At 45.5% G+C, this 22745-nt stretch overlaps 1 protein-coding gene across 5 annotated transcripts in view; it reads left to right on the plus strand.

Moving 5' to 3' along the window:
- The window catches only part of LOC144782331 (inter-alpha-trypsin inhibitor heavy chain H4-like), a 473908-nt gene that overhangs the window by 376048 nt on the left and 75115 nt on the right, over positions 1-22745 (plus strand). For all 5 annotated transcript variants that reach the window (XM_078661646.1, XM_078661649.1, XM_078661648.1 and 2 more), the window contains one exon: positions 17725-17763. In XM_078661646.1, coding sequence (XP_078517772.1) covers positions 17725-17763 — 39 coding nt within the window. The remainder of the gene's footprint in view (positions 1-17724; positions 17764-22745) is intronic.

Genomic DNA, 22745 nt, shown 5'->3' on the forward strand with positions numbered 1-22745 from the left:
CGGGTCAGGGTGAGCAAGGATTGGAGCAGACACAAAGGCTTGTTTCAATGCACAGAAAGCACCCTCCGCCTCGTCCGACCACATGAAAGTCACCGACTTCCTCAACAGCTGCGTGATGGGCGTCACTAGCCCAGAGAACCCCTCTATGAACCGGCGGTAGAAATTGGCAAAGCCAAGAAAGCTCTGCACGTCCTTGATGTTCTTGGGCGCCGGCCAGTCTGTTACCGCTTTCACCTTTCTTTCCGCCATTGTTTGACCTTCGGGGCTTAACATGACCCCCAGGAATTCCACCGTTGTCACGTGGAAGTCGCATTTACTGAGCTTGCAATAAAGCGAACTGTCTCTGAGGATCTGTAGCACCAACGTTTCACGTGATCCTCCGTGTTGTCCGAGTAAATCAAAATGTCATCTATGTATACGACGACGTATACATCCAGGATGTCTCTTAGTACGTCGTTCAAAAAGAACTGGAACGCTGCAGGGGCGTTACACAGCCCGAATGGCATGACTCTGTACTCATATAGGCCGAACCTCGTTTTGAAAGCCGTCTTCCACTCGTCTCCGCGACGCATGCGGACTAGATGGTAAGCCCCTTTCAGATCGAGCTTGGTGTACACATGTGCCTTCTTCACTTGTTCAAGGAGCACGTTGATGAGAGGCAGCGGGTATCGATTTTTAATCGTGATGGCGTTGAGCGCCCTGAAGTCCACACAAGCGCGGAGTTCCCCGTTTGCCTTAGGGATGAAGAACAGTGGTGAGGCCGCAGGTGATCTCGAAGGCCTGATGAACCCTAGTCGTAGCATCGTATCCAAGTAGGCACGGAGGTGTAGGTTTTCGGGCTCGGACAAAGCGTACAGCCGACCGCCAGGTATCGTAGCTCCCGGGACTAGGTCGATTTGACAGTCGTATACCCTATGCGGAGGGAGCGTTTCCGCTTGGTTGTCATCGAATACGTCTCTGTATCCTAGGTAGGCATCTGGGAGAATAACCTCTTTTTCAGCTGCTGTGGCCACCACCCACCCCGGGGTCTCCGAGTTCTCTGGGATACACTTCTTCCGCATGCAGGACCGTGAACAGAAAGGGGAGTCCATTATCAGCTCCTGGGTTTCCCAGTTGATTGAGGGGTTGTGTTTTTTCAGCCACGGTAAGCCCAATATGATCCCGTACTGCGGAGCACAGATGACGTTGAAGTCCATCACCTCTATGTGTTGAGTCCCGTAGACCACCTCAACATCCCCGGTGTGGTGGCTGATGGGCCCCGAGACCAGTCTGCGCCCATCTACAGCAAAGACTTCCTCTGGGACCACGCACTTCTGTAGCGTTAAACCTACACGTTGTGATTCCCTTTCATCCATAAACAGCCCTGTGGCCCCTGAGTCGACCATAGCAGAGACCGAAACCCATCTGTTCCTTACCAGCAACTGTAGAGGGATGAATAAGTGTTGATTGCTCTCTGATGTGTGCAGTTGTGCAGAAGGGATAGAACCATGACTCCGAGAATTCCCTTCGGTGTTCTGGGAGCTCGCTAGTTTTCTGCCGGCTTGTCCACAGTCGCTGTTGACAAGCGACTGGGGCGAGGACGTCCTGTCTTGGGCTTCACTGGACATTCGTGAACATAGTGTCCCTTTTTGCAGCAGTATAAACAAAGGCCTTGTTTCCTTCGTGACTCTTTCGCGGTGGCCGTGAGGCTAGCTCTGACGGCCCCGATGTCCATGGAGTCAGTGCAGGGTGCGGATGTCGCCTCGGAGACAGCCGTATGACCCGTTGCAGGTGGGGCCTTGTCCTTTTTGTGCACACCCCCACGTCTTTCGCTAAGTCGATGGTCGAGGCGAAGGGCCAGGCTGATCAGGTCTTCGCAGTGCACCGGTTGTGGATCTATCTGCGCTATCACGTCTTTCAAGTCCTCGCTCAGACCCTGGTGAAAAAGCGCAGTTTGTTTGGCAGGGGGCCATTTGGATTCCGCAACCAAGCGCCTGAACGCGTTCAGATATTGGACCAGCCCGGTTGTGCCTTGTTTCAGTTCCAACAGTTCCCTGTCTGCTGTGTACGAATCCGCTCTCCGATCGAACACCTTCACGAACTCTTCCTGGAACTGTTCCCAGTCGTACAGAAGCGGATCGTCCCAGCTCACCAATGGAACCGCCCATTGAGCGGCGTTCCCCGCCAAATAAGATATCATGAAGGCTACTCTCGCCTGATTGGTCAGAAACGACTTCGGTTTACAGGAGAAATGTAGCGCCACTTGCGTTATGAACACCTGAACCATGGTAGGATCCCTGCTATACCTTTCAGGTGTGGCAAGAGGTATGGCTACAGGCATCTCCACAACAACTGCAGCTGGCGTTCCCGTGGTAGGCGCCCCTGCATTGAACGGATTCCGCTGTTGGTGGTCCACTCTAGCTCTTAAGTCCGCCGTTTCTTGGCGCGATGCAGCTAGTTCATTTTGGAAGTCTACTAACGCTGCCAACACATCCTCCAAGGTGGCCATGGCCGGTTACCCAACCAGGAGGTTGATTGGTGTTGTTTAAGGTCGAATATTGTGTAATCCTGAGTACCTCGGGATCGGGTAACCCAGACAACTCCCAAACACCCTTGTTTGAACCTCACAGAAGATGTAACAGACATGTCTTTATGTTAGAACAAGCTCTTTATTTTGGTATGCTCACATCAATGGCAAACGTAAGCGAAGAAATATAGCTAATTGGCACGGTAGAAGATCCAACCGTCCTCTGCACGGATGCCCGTCCTAGCACCCTCCAACAGAGGACACTGTGCTAATTAATGGCCGACAATGCCACTCGATTCGTAAATAGCCAGAAGTCGTTTAACTCATTAGAGTCGTCCTCCGCATTCGTGTCAGTCCACGCTCCAACGGAGGGCAAACACAAAGAATAACGCAAAGAATTGGGGTATTTTCCTCTCACTCGATAACCCTCGAGCGGGGACTGGCCAATGTCAAATAAGGGACGAAATCCCAAGCGCTCGATAACCCTCGAGCGGGACTTGCCAAAGTCTAAGAAGGGACTGCGTCCCTGGCGCTCGATAACCCTCAAGCGGGGACTGGTAAAGTACAGAAAGGACCGGAGTCCTAAGCGCTCGATAACCCTCGAGCGGGGACAGGTAGTGGTTCAGAAAGGACCGGAGTCCTAAGCGCTCGATAACCCTCGAGCGGGGACAGGTAATGGTTCAGAAAGGACCGGAGTCCTAAGCGCTCGATAACCCTCGAGCGGGGACAGGTAATGTTTCAGAAAGGACCGGTGTCCTAAGCGCTCGATAACCCTTGAGCGGGGATGGGTAACTGTTCAGAAGGAAGTGAGTCCTAAGCTCTCGAGAACTCTCGAGCGTGGACAAGCGAAGGTAACAGGGCGGGTCGCGAAGCCCGTGAATCACAGTATCGGGTAGCGGCTTGGCTCCTCACCGGTAATGCGTACGGCACCTTCTCCACACCCACTTGTAAAACGGAGCTCACCTTCCTTGTAGCTGCAGCACACGGACTTGCGTCTACTGTTCAAAATATTCGACACCGACTGCTGGCTTCCGAGTTGTTTATATGGTGACGCCCTCCTTGCGCGATTGCCGCGCAATGCCTTCTGGGATTGGTAGTTCTGGCGGGCGTGCTCCTGGGTCTTGTAGTCTTCCTTAGCGCTTGTCTCCTACGCGGGGCTCCGATGCGTGTCCTAACAACAACTCAGTCAAAAGGAAGGCCGTCTTATCTTATCTCGAGAATACTGGGGCCGACATATGTCCCCTTTAGGAGACTCAACTTCTTGCAAGGGACTCTCACTGGCTCAAATGTAGGGCATTTCCACAACAGTGTTTCTCTTTCACAGGGCGTAAGGCAGCATGAGTGGCAAAACTCTTCATGAGCAGATTCCAGGGTACACTTGGTACCAAACTCCACTTCTGGTGTACCAAATACAGCTGTGGAAACAAAACATTATTTTGGGATCTCTATATGCACCTAATGAAGGGCAAGAGCAATTTCACTGAACATCTATAGGGGAGACTCTTACACCCCAGGACCGTTTAGTCCTAATTGGAGGAGACTTCAATTGATTGATTGATTTGATTGATTAATTTATAAATGTATAAAGCGCGCGATTGCCCGAAGGCATCTTGGCGCTATGTCCGATGAGCAGAGGATTACTGAAAGTGTGGTGTGCTGACTTAACAGGTGAAAAGCCAAATTTTTACGGCTTTTCTGAAATACAAAAGCGAAGTACTGCTTTTTATCGTGATAAGGAGGAGTTTCCAGTTTTTGGCTGTCTGCAACAAAAAGCTTCTCCCTCCCCACCTCACCTGCTTAAACTTAGGAACATGTAGAAGTTTTGTGTGGGCTGATCTCAAACTTCTAGCCGGCACATACCATTTCAAGTGTGTTCTCAGGAGCTGTGGCCCTGAACCATGCAGGGCCTTATAAGCCAGGCAGAGTGAATTAAGCATTATCCTTTTTTCCATCGCTAACCAGTGGAGGTCCCTCAGTCTGTGTGCAACTGGCTCAGATTTAGGACTCTCCAGCACTAACCTTGCAGCCACATTCTGCAGACCCTGGAGTTTTGATAAATGTTGGACTTGAATCCCTGCATACAGGGCGTTGCCATAATCCAGTCTGGACAGGGCCAATGCCGTAACCAACGTTTTACGCAAATCAAGGGGAATAAATGGGCATACACTTCTAATCATTTTTAAAATATACCAGATGGTCGAAGAGAAGTTGTTTATCTGGGCGTTAAAAGTAAATTTATCGTCAAATATGACTCACTGGTTTTTAACTTTGCCCACTGGTTTTGGACAGTCGCCCAAACTGGCCGGCCACCATTTAGGAGACCAAAAGTCTGCGTCTGATCCCAATAGCATAACTTCGGTTTTATCACTGTTCAGCTTCAAGCAGTTTAGCTGCATCCATTGATCAACCTGTGTCAAACAGTCATTAAAGCACTCAGCTGTTTCCTCCACATTGCTTGCAACTGACACCACTATTTAGGTATCATCAGCATATGATACTGGCAGAAACCCACACTGCCTGATAATCGCTGCCAGGGGAGCAACATAAACATTAAAAAGCGTACGGCTCAGGGAGGAGCCCTGAGGCACTCCACAAGGTGATTTAAAGGATTTAAATGTAAATTCTCCCAGTTTGACCGAAAAGGACATGTCCATTAAAAAAGATGCCATCAGCGTGAGTGCAGAATCTTGAACCCCCAATTCTGCTGAATGATCATTAAGTATCTTGTGATTCACAGTGTCCTAGGCCGCCGAAAGATCCAATATTCCTCCCGCATCTAGAATACTCCTGAGTCCCTCTGCTGCCGTAACCAATGCAGTTTCTGTTCCATGCTCCTCCTTGAACCCATATTGTGATTGGTCCAAAAAGTTTTTAGATGCTATGAATTCAGTTAGTTGTTTATTAAGCAATTTTTCAAAAACTTTGTTTGGGAATGGAATTTTTGATATTTGACTGTAACTGCTGTTTTTTTTGGATCCAACTGAGCTTTTTTAGAAGTGGGAGCACAGAGACTGTTTTCCAAGCATCTGGAAAGCGGCCTGACTATTATCTCTGTGAACACAAGAGTTCATTGTTCACTTAGGGGCAGATTTACAAGCCCCTTGCGCCTCATTTATGCCGCCGTTGCGTCACTTTTGTGACGCAGCGGCGGAGCAAATCCTGCTCCATGGTGCAGGGGTACTTACAACGTGACGCATCTGGGAGATGCGTCACGTTGTAATGCCCTTCGCCACATGTAGGCGTTCCGGCCCAGGAATGCCTCCTAAAAGTGGCTGAGTGAAATCTACAAGATTTCACTTAGTCACTTTGGGGCCCAAGCTGCGTCAAAACCCTGTGCCTCCTTGAAGCAGGCGTAAGGATTGACGCAGCATTAACTAGATAGGGCCCCCAGAGCATTGCTGGAGCTGCGTCGCGCTTGCGATGCAACTCCAGCAATGCGTCACTTTTACGGCACAGATGCGTCACGCATCTGTGCCGTTTTTGCACCATGATGCGCCGCATTGTAAATGCTGCGCATCCATGATGGCAGAGCTGTGGCGCACAATAACTGGCGCATCCCTGCTGATTTGCAGGGATGCACAAGTTATTGTAAATATGCCCCTTAGTATTTCTGGAAATATGTGCATCACCTTAGGTGAATAAGGGTCCGTTGGGTCCCCGGACCTAATTTTCTTCACCACCTGGCTGATTTGTTCTACTGAAGGAAGTGAGAAACAAAACCAGTTTTGGGGATTCAGATATCCATGCCTTGCTTGGAGTGCTTTATCTACAACTGTCCAAGTGTATTACAAACTTCTGTACTACTTTCCATCTGTTTGACAACAGGGAGATTCGATATTTTTTTTAACTGTAGCGAAAGGCTCCCTGCAAGAGTTCTTGGCCTTGATTATTTTTGTTGTAAAATAATGGCTTTTTTCTCCTATAAGCAGTTTTTTGTATTCAGCCAGTGTTCATGCATATTCCCTTTTCATGGTAGCTTAAACAACAAAAGAGTGTGCCTTCTTGTGAGAATCGTATCTCAGAATATGGATAGAGAGAGGGAGTCCGTGGCACAGAGCGCACTAGGGAAAGTGAGGATCATTATCAGAAAAACAAAGTTAGGCCCTAATCTGTGGGGCAAAGTGTGATCAAATGTAAAGCTGTGGGTCACATTATCATGGTACTGGAATACTAACGTCGTAACACTGTGCTCCAGTAATTCTGGCGTTGAAGCACACAGGGGAGGCACTAGGCCTCTCCTGGTGGGGCACGATGATGAAGCATGTCACCAACTAGATTGGTGAGTGAGGGCTTTCTGAAGAATCTAGTAAGAATATTCATGCCTGCTCTTCCCACAAGAAGGCACACTCTTTTGTTGTTTAATCTACCTTATTTGAGGGACCAAGAGTGCTCCTTTATCCTTTTCCCTCTCTCTCTTGTTGATAATTATTCCCTTATCATATCATGGTCATAGTTAACTCTCCATTTCCTTTCTTCTGACCTTCTACACATTTGTTTTTGTGCCGTAAGTTTTTCGAGAACAATGGTTCTGACTGATTTTTCCTCCTGGAGATAAAGCTTTTCGTAGGGGCTGCAATATTGACCGCTGACTTGATCCACGAGTATAGCTTATCCATAGCCACATTGCTGTCTGGCAACTAATTCCGGTTTAGTCCTGGCTAGTAATTCCTGTAGCATAGAGGCATTAATATTGGCCCAATCCTGATAGGTGACTAGCCTATGCTCGTTTGTATGAGTTCGCTGCCTCTGATCCACATTTATAGTGAATAAGATAGCTGTGTGGTCTGACCAAGGGACGGGTATTATTTCATCGATTTTGAGGTTGGTATTAAAGGAAAATATCCCATCCAGCGTATGCCCGGCTACGTGTGTATCCTGTTTGACAATCTGATCTAGGGTTAGACCGGTCATTACATCAACCAGTGAGGCAGTGTTAATGTCTGCTAGTTTTTCTAGGTGATAATTGAAATCCCCTAGAAACGTGAAATCGGGGTAATCCGAATTCTAAAATAGGGCTTAGTATATCCAGCAAAGGAATCCATGCCCTTGGTGGTCTATAAAGCAATATACCTTTTAACTTATAATTATTATTGAGTGAGATCTGAAAGGATAACAATTTGCAATTGTAGGAACTACCTGCTGCAGACCCTCTTACTTGCAGCTCTTCTCTGAAAATAATCGCTAGCCCACCTCCCCTCTTCAATGTTCTGTCTGCTCGAATGACAGAATATCCTACCGGTAGTGCTAGGCGATGTCCACGTCTAAGTTCCCATCTACCCAAGTCTCAGTTATAAAGTCCAAGTCAAATTTGTGTGACTCCTCTATGTTATGTTTCACTAATGATCGTGTATTAAGTAACACCGCCTTAATGACCTTAGTGGCCTTCTTACCTGAGGGGATACACTGGGGTTTTAGCTCATTCATTTTCGTATGGCTGAGCGGCAATTTGCAATGCTCACACTGCTTAGTCTATGTCTGCAAGTCCAAAAGTGGACAACAGGGTTTAACCATGAGCCTCTCTAACTCATTGCTTGTTTATGTTATGCGTGTTAATTAACCACCAATAGCTGCAGGGGTTCTGGCCCTAGGCCCGGGCCAGGCGCGGAGGGGCGCAGACGGGCTGGCCTTTGGTGCGCCTTTGGCCCGCCAGCAGTGCGCCCACTGCCCACGTCCGTTCTGGCATTGGTTTAAGTAGGGTGTGCAGCGGGAACAACTAGCCCGCTCACCACCCAGAAATACCAAGTTCTTCGAAAGTGGGGAGAAATGTGAAGGCCCAGAAATCATCTTCCGTTTAATCGGCGATTACCGTGACTGCAATGTAGTCTTTAATAACTTACTGGACTGTTCCTGCGTCAGAGAGGGAGGGTTGGGAGCGCTGTCAGAGGAGTGGAGAGAATGGCTGAGGGAGGTAGGACTGATCGACATGTGGAGGGCCTCAAATCCCCAAACCCATGACTTCACATTTTTCTCACACGCTCACAGAACGTATGCCGGCCTGGATTATTTTTTAGGAACTCATGACATACAACAACTCACGCGATCAATGGAGATTGAACCCAGATCTGTTTCAGACAACTCAGCTTTAACAATAGAGATACAGAATCCTACACAGAGGGATGGGAGGAAACAATGGAGACTCGGGGTAAACTCTTTTGCAAAAACTGATGGTGGTAGTGCAGTTTCAGAAGGAAATATGAGACTACATCCAGGTCAATGACACCTCCGACATATTGACAGCTACCTTATGGGTCGTCAGAGGGGAAATTATAGTAATCTCAGTGGCTGAAAATTGTCAACGAAAAGTAAAGAGGGTGGATCTCCAAGAAAATGTCAGAGAACTAGAGCATATGCAACACCGCACTGGGGCCCCCAGAATATGGCGTCAACTGGAGACCACGCGGAAACAGTTGGAGAGTCTAGATCTAGATAGGGCAGAGTACTAACTGCACAGGTTAAAGCATTCCATTTATGTCAATGGAAATAAATGTGGGAGGCTTTTGGTGACCAAAGTCTGAGCCCAGAGACAGTCTGCTAAGGTGGACATGCTCCTATCAGAAACAGAAATGAGGTAAAAGAATGAATGAATGAATGAATGAATGAATGAATGAATGAATGAATGAATAGGGAATTTGTATTGCGCAGACTTAGCCCAAGGGCATCAAGGCGCAGAGAACAAACAAAACATACAGTCTCAGAGGATCAAATGCAAAAACCCTAGTAAGCCTGAGAAAAAAGCCAGGTTTTAAGAAGTTTACGAAAGATTACCAGTGAGGGTTGACTAGAGAGATCCGGTGGGAGGGAGTTCCATAACTTGGGAGCCAGAGTGGAAAAGGCTCTTCCTCCCCACCTCGCCTTAGCAAATCTAGGAACCGGGAACCGAAAGCAGATTTTTAGAGGCAGAGCGAAGAGTTCTCCTGGGCGTATAGGCACAGACAAGAGACCTAACGCCTTCGGAGCCTGATCCAAAGACAGCCCTAAGGGCGAGGCAGAGAAGTTTGAAGGAAATCCTAGAATGAATTGGAAGCCAGTTGAGATCCTTCCTAGCCTGAGTTGCTGAGGCAAGCCTTGGGAGTTTCAAGACCATCCTGGCTGCAGCATTTTGTACCATCTGGACGCGGTGGATCGAGTTATTGTTTATGCCGCTGTAAAGGGCGTTACCGTAATCAAGCCTAGAAGAAACCAAGGCAACTGTAGCCAGTTTCCGAGCAGCAGGGGACAGATACGAGGCAATCTTTCTCAGCGTTCTAATGATGCCACTACAAGTAGACACCGTTCTGTTGACCTGAGGGTCGAAAGAAAGGGCCGAATCTATCAATACTCCAAGATTCCAGGTGGAGTCAGTAGGATGAAGACAGTCCCCCAGGAAGCCGGCCACCAATCCTCGGACCATATCTCCTGATTTCCTCCGAATATCAGGAACTCTGTCTTTTCCCCGTTCAGTTTTAAAACGTTCCGCCCATCCATTGCGACACTGCCTCCATGCACGATCTAAATTTGAGGGCTGAGTCGTTGACCGACTGTGTGATGGAAACCATAATCTGGGTATCATCGGCATACGACAGCACCTCAAATCCAAAAGATCTCACCACTTTGGCACGTGGGGTCACATAGATGTTAAACAGCAGACTCCCAGATAGCAGCAGAGTTCGGGGAATACTATGCGTCCCTATACACAGATCAGGCTCCCCTCCCAACGCTCCCTCTCAATATTTGCACCAAGCAGAGAAGACCCAATTCGCATTGAGGAGGTCATCTCTATTATTTCTAGACAGAAAGCCCTGAAATACCCAGGCCCTAATGGCTTTTCCTCCTGGTGTTACAAATTCTTCTGTCCAGAGTTGGCCCCAATTCTCACTCGCCGCTTTAATGATATCGGAAGCATGCCCCACATCTCACCCCATATGCAAGTAGCGGCAATAGTTGTCATTCCTAAACCCAGAAAGGACAAGAGTTTGTGTGTTAACTACCATCCAATATCTCTCCTCAACACAGACGTGAAATTATTCACGGACATCCTAGCTGCCAGGTTGAATCCTCTTATGCAGGGATTGATAGGCCCTGACCAGGCTGGGTTTGTGCCTCAGAGACAATGTGCGGATAATACAAAGCACTTACTACATATCATCGATAAGGCCCACCGCAGGGAGGGGGCTAGAATGCACCTCATGGTCGATGCTGAGAAAGCGCTTGACCCCGTCCACTTGCCATTTCTGAGAACAACACTAGCAAACTTCAGATTTGGGGAACGCCTCAAAGCATGGGTCCTGAGTGGTTATAGGTCCCCGACAGCAGCAATGAGAGTAAATGGGCACAGTTCAGAAAACATTCCAATATGATGGGGCACCCAACAGGGCTGCCCCCACTCCCCTCTCCTTTTTGCTTTATACTTAGAACCTTTTGCACAACAGGTGAGAGATCACCCTAGCATCAAAGGAATCCACTTTGGAGGGGAGGAACACCGGATCAGTCTGTATGCCAATGTTATAATGGTCATGTTAGACGACCCCCAAAAGAGCCTACCTCACTTCCTGAGAGAGATAGGGGAATTCAGAGCGGCCTCTGGGTTCCGCATGAATGTGCATAAGTCTCAAGTCCTAAATATCTCGGTCCCCCAGGAAGCAATAGAGAACCTGCAACGCACATGTGCGGTAAGCCGGGAGTCAGAGTCTATTCCTTACTTAGGTATCCAATTCTGCTCTACCCTAGGATGCACAAATGAGGTCAACTATCGAGAAATGGCAGAGAGGGTTTGTGCTGACCAGAGCGACAGAGACATTATCCACTTTCTCTGTTGGGCAGCATTACGTCCCTGAAAATGACCACCCTGCCAAGAATAATCTTCCTCTTCCAGGCCCTGCCTGTCACTCCCCAACAGGAATAATATTGATCATGCAGACGGCCTTTCACCACTTTGAATGGGCGGTCAGGAGACCCAGGATGAGTAGGGAACTTTCCTAGCTCTCTGTGGCGGAGGGCGGACTAGGTCTGCCTTGCCTTCTCAGATACTCCCAGACGGCACAGCTGTGATATCTTGTTGAATGGTCCAGGACAAAGTAAGAGAACACTGGCTCTTCATGGACAGGGACGCATTAGAGAAAGTCCCATTTCTGCAACACCGGGCGCCCAATCTCTACATCTCCCCAGTCACTAGCTCCCTTTTGAAGGTGTGGGATGGCTATACATGGAAAGGGCAACTCACCACCTACCCATCACTTCAAACACCAGTCGCTGACAATCTGGCCTTTGCTCCAGGGATGGGACCATCCTTTTGCATGTGGAGGGGGGCCATCTGCAAGGCGGCGGGTAATTTCTTCGGCTTGAAAGGCCCTATACCTTTTGATGTCCTTAAAATGGACTACTCCATCCAGGAAGATGAACGCTTTAGATACTGTCAGATCTGACACTGGTTACTACACCCCACAATGAGACATGGAGCTTAGAGGAAATCGACCCCTATGAGAAGTGTCTAGTAAGTAAACACTCCAATAAACACCTCCTTTCAGAATTATATGTCCTTCTGTGCCCCACGCAAACAGCAGACAAAAGCCCTGCCCAATGCCATTGAGGATCATAATTGGGGCGACAGATGTCACAGAAGGAGTGGGCAGGCATCTATCACAGGGCTCGCTCTACGACAGCCAACATAGCAGGAAAAGAGACACCCATGAAAATCACTTCGTATCTCTCCCCAGTACGGCTCAATCGGGGTAAACCGGCCCGCAGTGACGAATGCTGGTGGCTATGTGGGTAGAGGGGCACTCTTACCCACATTCTTTGGGAATGAACCAAAATAACATCATTCTGGGACTCGGTCCTAAACGATATCGACACCCACCTTTATAAGCAGCTCCCTAGGTTCCCGTTGTATACACCGCTGGGCCTTCCCAACCCCTTAACCTCTCCCCTATTGTCCATAAGAGGACGAAAAATAGGGATAGTGTGGATCTCCCCCCTTCTGGGAACGAAAAAAGAACGTTAAAATTGAATTTCACCAAAACCATTTGCAATGACAAAGCTGCTCGGATCAGTCATACTCCACAATCAAAACAGGCTCCCCTCCAATCACCACAGAAGATACATAAAAACAGATCTGATGCAACAATCGAAAAACTGATCCCCAAACTCACAATTGCAGCAGAGCCGCGAAGCGACAACCAATCGTGTCATCGGATTCTATTAGCCCCTGTGTACAAAACTAAGGGGCGGCACGATATTCTTAACAGATCAAATTTGCTGATATTAGCAGAAGGCATACCGGGGCTAGCGGGTCTGGACACGAATAACATCGTATCAATTGAATTTCTTCCCCCACGAGGAAACCAACCCTCTGAAGTTACTGTTGCAACTTTCACGCAGGCAGGCTGGGCTGGAGCCTTTCTCGAACACAAGGCTACACTGCGGAATTGGGGGATTAGAGTGCACCCCTACTCAACACCAGGGTATCCAATCATGCTGCTATCAGGAGCAACTACACCCAACAAGCCGGCCCTCACCAAAAATACAGAGCATGGGAGGCCGTTCTCTGTTCTAAAAAATGCCTCAGGGCCGGATATAGAACTTAAATGCCCTGAAACAGCGGTGAGAAACAATGAACCTGATCATGTCTGGGGATGGCTGCCAGCAGTATTGGCCACAAAAAGCAGAAACTGACCATCTGTGACAGGTCCACCAGCAAAAACATATCATTCATTAAAATCACTCCCTCCGCCAGGGATACAACAGCACAGTGTGGTCAGCAGCAAGGGGGAGCCACTTTTCTCACTGTGCTCATGGAACATCAGCGGCCTACATAAAAAATTTGCAAATTAAGACACTATGTCTTTTCTGGGGGAACACGTGGCCATCGCCCTGCAGGAAGCATGGGAACTTGAGGGCCGCCCCATTGAAGGATTCATTGAATATCGGAAACAGGCATTGAGGGACAGCCGCTTCGGCCATCCTAAAGGCGGGCTCTCCATATAAATATCCAACAATCTAAAAGGTGAATTCAGTCAACTGAATCTGAAAGAAGACTGGCTACTGGGGGTCAAAATTAATCTACGGAGCAGACAGCGATTGCTCTTACTTATAAATGTGTATATTAATCCTAATACCCGCCCAAAAAAGACCACCTGGCCAGATTCTGTGAAATAATGAACGACATAGCCACAGAATATCCCAACTCGGACCGCATCATCACAGGGGACTTTAACACGAACCTTTTCCAGGGGAACATAGCAGACTCAGAAGGACCCAACCAGACCAGCATAATTGAGGCTGTCCCCCAATCTAAACCCCTCACGCAAGCTTTCAATATATTAGGCGAGGTCACCGTGTTGAGACTGTACAATGCAGGGTATCTGGTGGTGAATGGGAGATCAGCTAGTGACTCCCCCCCAAACTGGACTTGGTCAAATGGAAGAACAAAATCTTACCTGGACTTTACTATTTGTAATTCGGAATTTTTGTCCAATTTGGCTAGCTTCTCCGTCTTGCCAAGGCTCGAAAGCGACCATAGGCCATTGGTCGTTTCTTTTGCCACAAATTTAGCTCTCCATAAAAAGGCACCATCCACATACAAAGGAATATATTCCGATAACCTAAAACGCCTGAAATGGAGTGAGTCCAACTGTCAATGTATCCTAAAAACAAGCAAGGATTTTATCATGTGTGCTCTAGACCAAATGGCCTCCCCCACAGCAACACGGTCGCAGTTATGCGCACATTTGATTAGAATTTATCCAGCGACAAGGCAGGGCCCAAATCGCACACCACCAGTAGGAGCAAATGCACTCCCCATGATAAAAACACTAAAAAGAGCAAGAAATAATGAACTGAGGTTGCTTTTAAAATCCCCAGAGAACAGCAGCTTCTTCGACACATACCGTCAAGCCCAAATGGCATTTAGGAAGGCAGTCATCCAAGAGAGAAAGGACCAGGAATCTCGATTCTGGGTTAAACTGGTATGGGAAAGCAAACAACAGAACTCAAAGACATTTCGGTCACTTGTCAACAACATCGGTCAAAATACAACATCTTTTGGATCAGCGAACATCCAGGAAGCAGACTGGATCTCGTACTTAACAGAGCATTTCCAGGCACAAGATAACCCTGACCGCCCTGGATTAATATGGGCCTCTGACATTGGCACGGGCATAACATCGAACCTTTCACCCAATCAAACGCAGGGGCCTTCCACATTTAAGGAATTGTCCGAAGAAAGAGTAGTCAAAGCACTGACGAAATGGAGACAAGACGGAGCCCCAGGCCCGAATGGCCTGCCGCAGAGGCTATTCAAATCCGACGCCCCTTTTTGGTCCAAGGTGCTATCAAATCTCTTTAACTACACCCTGAGCCACCAAACCATCCCGGACTCTTGGAGAGGTGCTATTATCCATCCCATCTTTAAAGCCGGGGCACGAGGCAACCCGAACAACTACAGATTAATTGCCTTGTTGGACATAGAGGCAAAGCACTTTGCAGGCCTCATTTTGGAGGATCTCACACAATGGGCAAAGGACAAAAATCTGATTCCTTTAAATCAGACAGGGTTCGTTGCCAAATCAGGAACAATGACAAACCTACTGGCAATCTCCACCATCATTGACAAAGCCCTTATAAATTCCAGGTCGATTTTTTGCTGCTTTGTCGATTTCAAAGCAGCATTTGACAGGGTGCCTAGGGCTGCTCTGTGGCAAAAACTGAAGCAGTGGGGAATCCCAGATAACATCCTGAATCCCATCATCTTGCTGTATTCCAACACATGGGTTCGAGTGAAGTTAGGGTCTGGCGCGCATCTCTCTCGGAAAATTTGGACCTTTCGTGGTGTCAAACAGGGATGCGTGCTGGCTCCCCTTCTCTTCAATCTATTCATTGCGGACCTATCAAGTTCTCTAGAGAAAGTAATTAGCCATCCACCAAAAGTAGGAGGCACGGCATTATGCAATCTCTCATATGCCGACGACTTGGCACTGTTCAGTCTCACCAGAGTGGGGCTACAGAGACTCCTGGATGTCTTAATGCAATACACGGTTAACAATCAGTTAGAAATTAACATGAAAAAAACGATGGTTGTTCCGTTTGGCAAAAAACGCTACAGCGGTGGAGGCTGGACAATAAACAAAGAAAGCATCTCAATCGGCAAATCGTACAAATACTTAGGGGTCCATTTGGACTCCAGGGGCAGTTTCACCAAACAGAGCACTGTGATTACAGCCAAGGCTACAGCGTTAATGATATCCTTGGCTAAGCTCTCGAGGAGACTCTCAGGCCCCACGGTCTTGCCCCTATTGGAAGTGCTCAGAGCAAAGATCGGGCCCACACTTTCGTATGGCATAGAGATCTTTAAGGGAAAAATGAATAAATCCTTAAATAAACTGACAACTAAACTCTATAAGAAACTGCTTCACCTGCCGAGTTCCTCCTCGCCAGCACAGGTCAGATTAGAGCTTGGCTTAATTAGCTATGAATCATCTAATGTTGGCCCATATCTTAACCTGATCCACAAACTAAGACAGGCAGAAGCTGGTACTTTGGAACTCTTGGTTTGGAATGAAATCAGTATGAGCAATCAGAGGGGAACATTCGGCCACCTTCTAAATGATTACATTCAACAAATGTCTGCTGCGGATCTTTGGGCCCTTAACCCAAGCCAGACTGCCTTCAAAATTACTATCAAAAAAGCTACAAGACTGAAATCCCTGATCATGGACAAAGCTCTCCTTGTGAAACGTAGCCATGCTTGGGCAGTAATCAACTGCTACAAACGACTATCCCCGGCAAATTATCTTTCAATTACATTCTCCTATCATCTAAAGCGATGCCTGATCGCCCTAAGACTGGGAGACTGGCGCTTCCTTCAAAATCTCCCTGTATGGCGTCAAAAAAGGGTTGATCAAACGTGCAGAGGGTGTGGGTCAGCAAACGAAACTTTTTTGCACGTGCTTTGTATATGCCCCTGTTTTATCCTCCAACGCAGATGCCTACTCAGGCTGGAATGGAACAGGTTGGGAGTTCGGTCTTGCAGACACGCCATTATTGTTGCTCTGTCCTCAGAGAACACTGTTTTAAACATAAAATTGGCCAAATTCGTTCAGCATGCTTATAGTCTTCTAGGAAAATTGGACCATTGTGCAGAAAAATGTATTTAACTCCATCTGCATTTTCCGGGAGTGCTAATTTCTAAATTGACACGTTGCTGTAAGCACTGTTAAGCAGGCCACATTTTATTTTGTTCTTATTTTTTTTATTTTTTTATTTCTTTAAGTTGTAAGATTGTATCAATGTGCTGGAAGAATCTTTTAAAGATATGTTTTATATATCTAAATAAAGTATTTTGTAACTTGTAACAGACCATACTTTCAATGTGGGGAACGTTGGGGTGGTTGCACAGGTTGTGGGGTGTCTTATAGATGGAAAGGCTCACGTTAACACTCACCGGGTGGGGCGATATGTTTGGCATTACTTTGGGCCCTTTCATAGGGAAAACAGCCTTTACAACAAGGTTTTTACCTCAGTGTGCCTTTACCACGCATTTTTAGCATGCATATTTTTACCACGAATATGCATTTGCAACGCATGCCAATGTTACGCATTTAAGGTAATACATCGTTTTTTCAATCTCAAAAATACTGCATGGTATTGGCATGCATTTTAAAAGCATATTCGCGGTAAAAATATGCATGCTAAAAAATGCATGGCAAAGGCATGACAAGTAATTGCCTGTATTGTACCATTGTACAACCCTTTCTTAGCATTACTCTCCCAAGAGTTTCGAGAGCTGACATGCCCCCGATATCTACGGATAATGAGACTCACAGATACAACACAGGCCAGATAGGATGATGGCGCACAAGGAATCACACAGGCCCAATCAGGACATAGCTAAGTGATAAGTGAATGGTAAGGGGTGGGTGGGGGTAAGTTGTATGGAGGGTTGTATGTTGTTAATTGTTATTGAATTAAGTCACGCCTATGATGATGCTCTCGGTCTTCCTTTTGCGAATACTAAAATGAACAATGTTATGCTATGAAGGTGTGAAATAACAATAAAAATAGTTTTAAACCACAATTTCATTGATAGATTTTGTGTTTTTTGCCAATTAAAGATTAATTGACTGACTATTACCAGTGTCATATTTAATATGGGTTTCTTTCATTTTTCTCAAGGCTGATGAAGATATGTTGATAAGTGATCTGTTTCAAAAAAGAAATCCTAAAAATCGTATATTTATTTTTAGGTGCTGGAAGACGGCAAAAGGGAGATAGACCAATATCTGGTAAGAACTGATTTAACAATGTACTACTGATTATTTCCCCAGAAACAATGGTGTCAATATAGGTGCAAAATAAGTGGCTCAAAAATGTAATTACTTTTGTTTCGTAAAGGCTCAAAAGGGATCACAACCTGCTTTCTCCATGTCCAGGAATAAACCATGGGGCCCCACCCCCTACTTTTTCTACCCTCCCAATTTCCAAATAATTAGAGTATTTCTGCGCCTTTAAAAAAAAATCGATGCACGACCACAGGATGATGGATGCACTAACCCCAGCCTCGCTTAGTCTTTTGTTCTAATGATTTGAAATGTGCTGGTGCACATGTACAGACAATCCATCTCAGGATAACTGCAACCAAATTTGCCTGGCTGATGATCTCCCAGCCTGAGGCCTGTGACATCATCTGCCTAGTAAAAGCATAGACCCCTAGGTTAAGCTTCCCCCTGATGATGTTGCGGTGAAGTTAGGCCCAGACACTTCAGGCTGAAGCTCTTCATCACCAGCGGTTATGTCAATTAGTGGCCATCAGTATAGTTATTTTGTATAGTTTGTTAAGAAACTAAAACTAGTGGAACAAAGTTAGTAAATGGCACGAGTTATAGTTTCTCCAGATAAGTATAACTATATGTGTTACTATTACTGATGAATGTCTATGGTTTTGTCTGGGTAAAACATGAATCAAACTACAACATCCCTATAATCTTTGGTTTTTCAGTGAATTTGTATGTTTTTTTTAACGTAAAGTAATGTATAACTGAATCCCATGGTTTCACGCAGGCTCTGAATCCCTAGATATACAAAGTTTTATTTCCTTAATAACTCCAAACTACTGACCAGATTTACACCAAATTACAAAAAGAGCTCTGTCTGGATCAAGACCTAGCTTTCTTCCAAATGTGGTGTAAATTGGTCACAGCATTTAGGCCTGAAGACGTGTCTAAAAATGGAAAAATCCCCATAGGCATTGCATGGGGAAAAATCATTTTAGGGCCCCCGTTTTTCTCAACCCCCATTTGATGAAACAAAGGTTCCAAAGGTTATCACTTATTACAATTTATGAGGTAACCCTTTTTTCCTATGGGAGAGATATGCCTTGTAGTAAACAAATGAATTTAGCCATGTGTCAGTACCATGTAAAACTTAAAAGTATATATTCAACTTTTTTAAATACACTGCACACTAAACTATGGAATGTTTAGGGCCTCCTCTAGGGGTGACTAATATGTATTAGAAAGCGAGATTTAGGTCGGGCAAAATGTTTACTTTGCCAGGTCAAACTGGCAGTTTAAAATTGTCAAATGAATGCAAATTTTCAGGCCTGCGATATGTTTAAAAGGGCTACTGTAGAGTCTGGCACAATAAGTGCTGCAGGCCCACTCACAGTATTTCATTTAGAGGCCCTGAGTACCTATAATACCACTTTACAAGTGGCTTACAAGTAACTTAAATGTGCCAAATGGGTGTAATCCAAATTTACCATGTTAACAGGAGAGAGAGCACAAGCACTGTTTACCAGTGAAAAAGTTTGCAGAATCCTAAGGCCAACAAAAACAAGTTCAGCAAAACATGTGGAGAGAAGGCAAAATGTTTGGGGGAAGACCCCTTTAAGGCTGTCAGGCCTTACAGAGGTACAATATTAAGCTGGACTATTTCAGGACTGAAAATACATATAAAATGAGGGGCAAAGACTGAGGGCCAGATGTAGGTAATCTCGATTTACCTACTCTTGAATATCGAATCATACCGATTCGGTATTTAAGAGTAGGTAAATGGGATGTAGGTAATTTCTCTTTTTAAATTACCGAATCGGTAAGATTCAGTAATTACCGAATCTGTATTTACCGATTCGATAATTGTCATTCATTCGTATGGGCCTGGAGGCCCATAGGAATGAATGTCAATTACCGAATCGGTAAATACCGATTCGGTAATTGGGGGAAACATTGAAGGGTGGCAGGGTGTCACTTTGACACCCTGTTGCACCCCTCAATCGTGTATGGGTGCACATGTTGCAGACATACATGCCCTAAGGGCATGTATGTCTGCAACATGGCAGCGTTTGAAAAGCAAAAAATATGCTTTTTCAAGGCTTTTCATTATTTACCACCAACTTCTAGTTGGTGGTAAATAATGAATTCTTAAAGCCCTGTAGCACTGATTACAGTGCTACCTACATCTCATAATACAGATTCGGTAATTTTACAGAATCGGTAATTTTACCGAATCTGAAAATTACCGATTCTGTAAAATTACCGAATCTGTATTTTAGGTGGCCTTACATCTCAGTATCCAAATACCGGTCGGTAACGGCCGAAAATCGGTATTTTCAGCCGTCACCGACCGGTATTTGGATACCTACATCTGGCCCTGAGTCTCTTTCATTAAATCATACAATATCTGTTGTTACCAAGAGAAATCGAGTTGGCTGGTTTCACTATGCATAGCATTAGAGCAATATAAGAAGGCCAAGGATGACTAATAGGTGGCCTAATTATCTTGGTCATGATCAAACTCCACTCAGTCATGCTTTAAAATATTATAGGTAAATAATTACATTCAGGGGCTGAGGATCGTGACATATTGAATATCTCTTTACCACCTGGAAACTTAAAATACTTTCCAAACCTTCTGACCCTCTGAGAAGCAATAACATCGCCTGGCTCAGACTCCTGGTTATATGCAGACCCCCATAAAAAGGCAAGTCTGCATGTCATATTTGTGTGCAGAGATCTCAACAATAAACCCTATGTATTGATGGTAGACAAAGTGAGGTTAAAAGAAAAGGCTGCTTTGGCTATTTTCCACACACATATTTATACCTATGGCAATTACAAACTTGATGAAAAAGTGCTCCAATAACCACAAATGTGCTATGATCAATGTGGATGAACTTTTGTAATCAAGAGAGTTTAATTGAAAAATGTACTCATCAATCTGGAGACCTACTGGTTGGTTGCTGAAGTGACAATCGTTAGAAGAATAGAAAGTGATCACAACACATTAATAGCAGATCTATTGCTTTCTCCTAGACATACTCAGCACCATAATGTACTTACCATTTTTCTCAATCTGTCCGCTTCTTTCGACACTGTATCACATCCCTTACTTCTTCTATGCCTGTCTAAGCTAGGCATCTGCGGCAAGGAGCTTAGTTTCAGTCTTTTCTGTCTGATAGACAGCCGGTGTAGCTCACTGTTCTTCAGGTAACGCATGGCTCAATTGTGGCATCTCCTAGGGGTCCTCCCTTAGTCCCACTCTGTTCAATGTTTATATGTCTCCCCTTACGAGATTGATTGAACCTTTTGGAAAAAGAGTAATCTTTTATGCTGATGACACCCAGTTGATTTTCTCGATGGGCCGATCTGTTAACAGTTTAGCCACTAATCTTAAAATTAGCATAATAATCTGCTTAGATGTAACTCTAATAAAACAAAGATTCTCCTTTATGACCATAGAGAGAACTTTCCAACTTTTCAGTTTGCGATTGGTGGCATGAATCTCCCCCTGCTCCTCCTTCTCCTGCATTCACTGCTAGAAATCTGGATTCAAAATTCAGCAACATGCTGTCCTTTCGGCCCCAAGCGCTGGCAGTTACTGGCTTGTGTTTTTCAATGTTGAGATCGCTAAATGAGTGGGGTGCTTTAATTACATCCAGCCTCGAATACACTAAAAGCCGTTTCTAGTTTCCCATAAAGTTTTGTTGCATTCATTACTTCACTGTGATTATGCCTAGGTCCTGAATTTGGCGGGCGGACAAAACTCTTTGCAGTATGCATACTCTGTTGCCGTTCCTACAGAGTATACATACCACTGCGATATAAATCGGGATCAATGTCACAATTCGATACCACACCAGGCCCAGATAGGTCTCAATAATTTAAACCAGAGCTCAACTCTGTAGCGCAGATAAAATTAACTTAGGAGAAAAGTTAAAAGCATTTTTTCAATACCAAAACAGCTAAAAAGTTGAAATGATACCACAATAATTATCCCACTCTAATTTATAAAAATAAAGAACAATTGAATGAACAAATAGACACCAACATCACAAAAATCAGAAGTAGGGAACCAGAGATATTATTTTTTGATGTGTTACGTCAAAATAGCTGCTAAAAGAACATATCTCGAAATGCGTTTATCTGCTCATGCTAAATTGGGCCGAAGTCAAAAGCTCAGGCCGACCATGCTCTACTGCCAGTCAGATACAGGATGAGGTTTGTCCAAGTGCAAAGTTTACCCTCTGACTTAGAAGATTTTCTGGAGAAAAATTCTCATTGACGGGTCGTTGATGGGTCTAATTGCAGGCTAGACCCAAAAAATGGCTTGAGGAGGGCAGCCTGGAAAAGCAGGGGTCCATGTTCGGAGTCATGAAAACATGCTGCAGATGTCATCAAATGTGGGAAAGCTCAGAGCAGGAAATTTTTAAAATTTCATCAGTGGTCGGATGCTGTTGGGAATCAACTCAGGTGAGCCACGTGAAGTTAGGACTCTGGAAAGTGAGATCCTTGTAGCTGGGGAAAGTAGAAAGTTGAATATGACTGGCGATTCTACACGATTTGGCATTGCCTGCGGTGTCCATGCCATAAATTCCTGTCTCTGCTGTTCTCTGGAGAGAAAGCTCTGGAGGCATTTCCCAGTGGAAAAAAGAATTAAATTTAAGGCCTTGATGCTAGCATTCTAAGCCATGCATGGCAGATATCCTAGCTACCTAAAACACAGACTATGTGGATATAAGAAGTCTAGGGCCAGATGTAGGTAAATCTCATTTACCGTTTCATAAATACCGAATTTTACAGATTCGGTATTTATGAATCGGTAAATAAGATGTAGGTAATAATTCGGTATTTTTTACCGAATCGGTAAGATTTGGTATTTACCGATCCGGTAAATACCAAATCGGTATTTGCTATTGAATCCTATGGGCCTTGAAGCCCATAGGATTCAATAGCAAATACCGAATCAGTATTTACCAAATCTGTAAAAA

Source organism: Lissotriton helveticus, chromosome 9, assembly GCF_964261635.1.
Source record: "Lissotriton helveticus chromosome 9, aLisHel1.1, whole genome shotgun sequence".
Taxonomy (NCBI): Eukaryota; Metazoa; Chordata; class Amphibia; order Caudata; family Salamandridae; genus Lissotriton; species Lissotriton helveticus.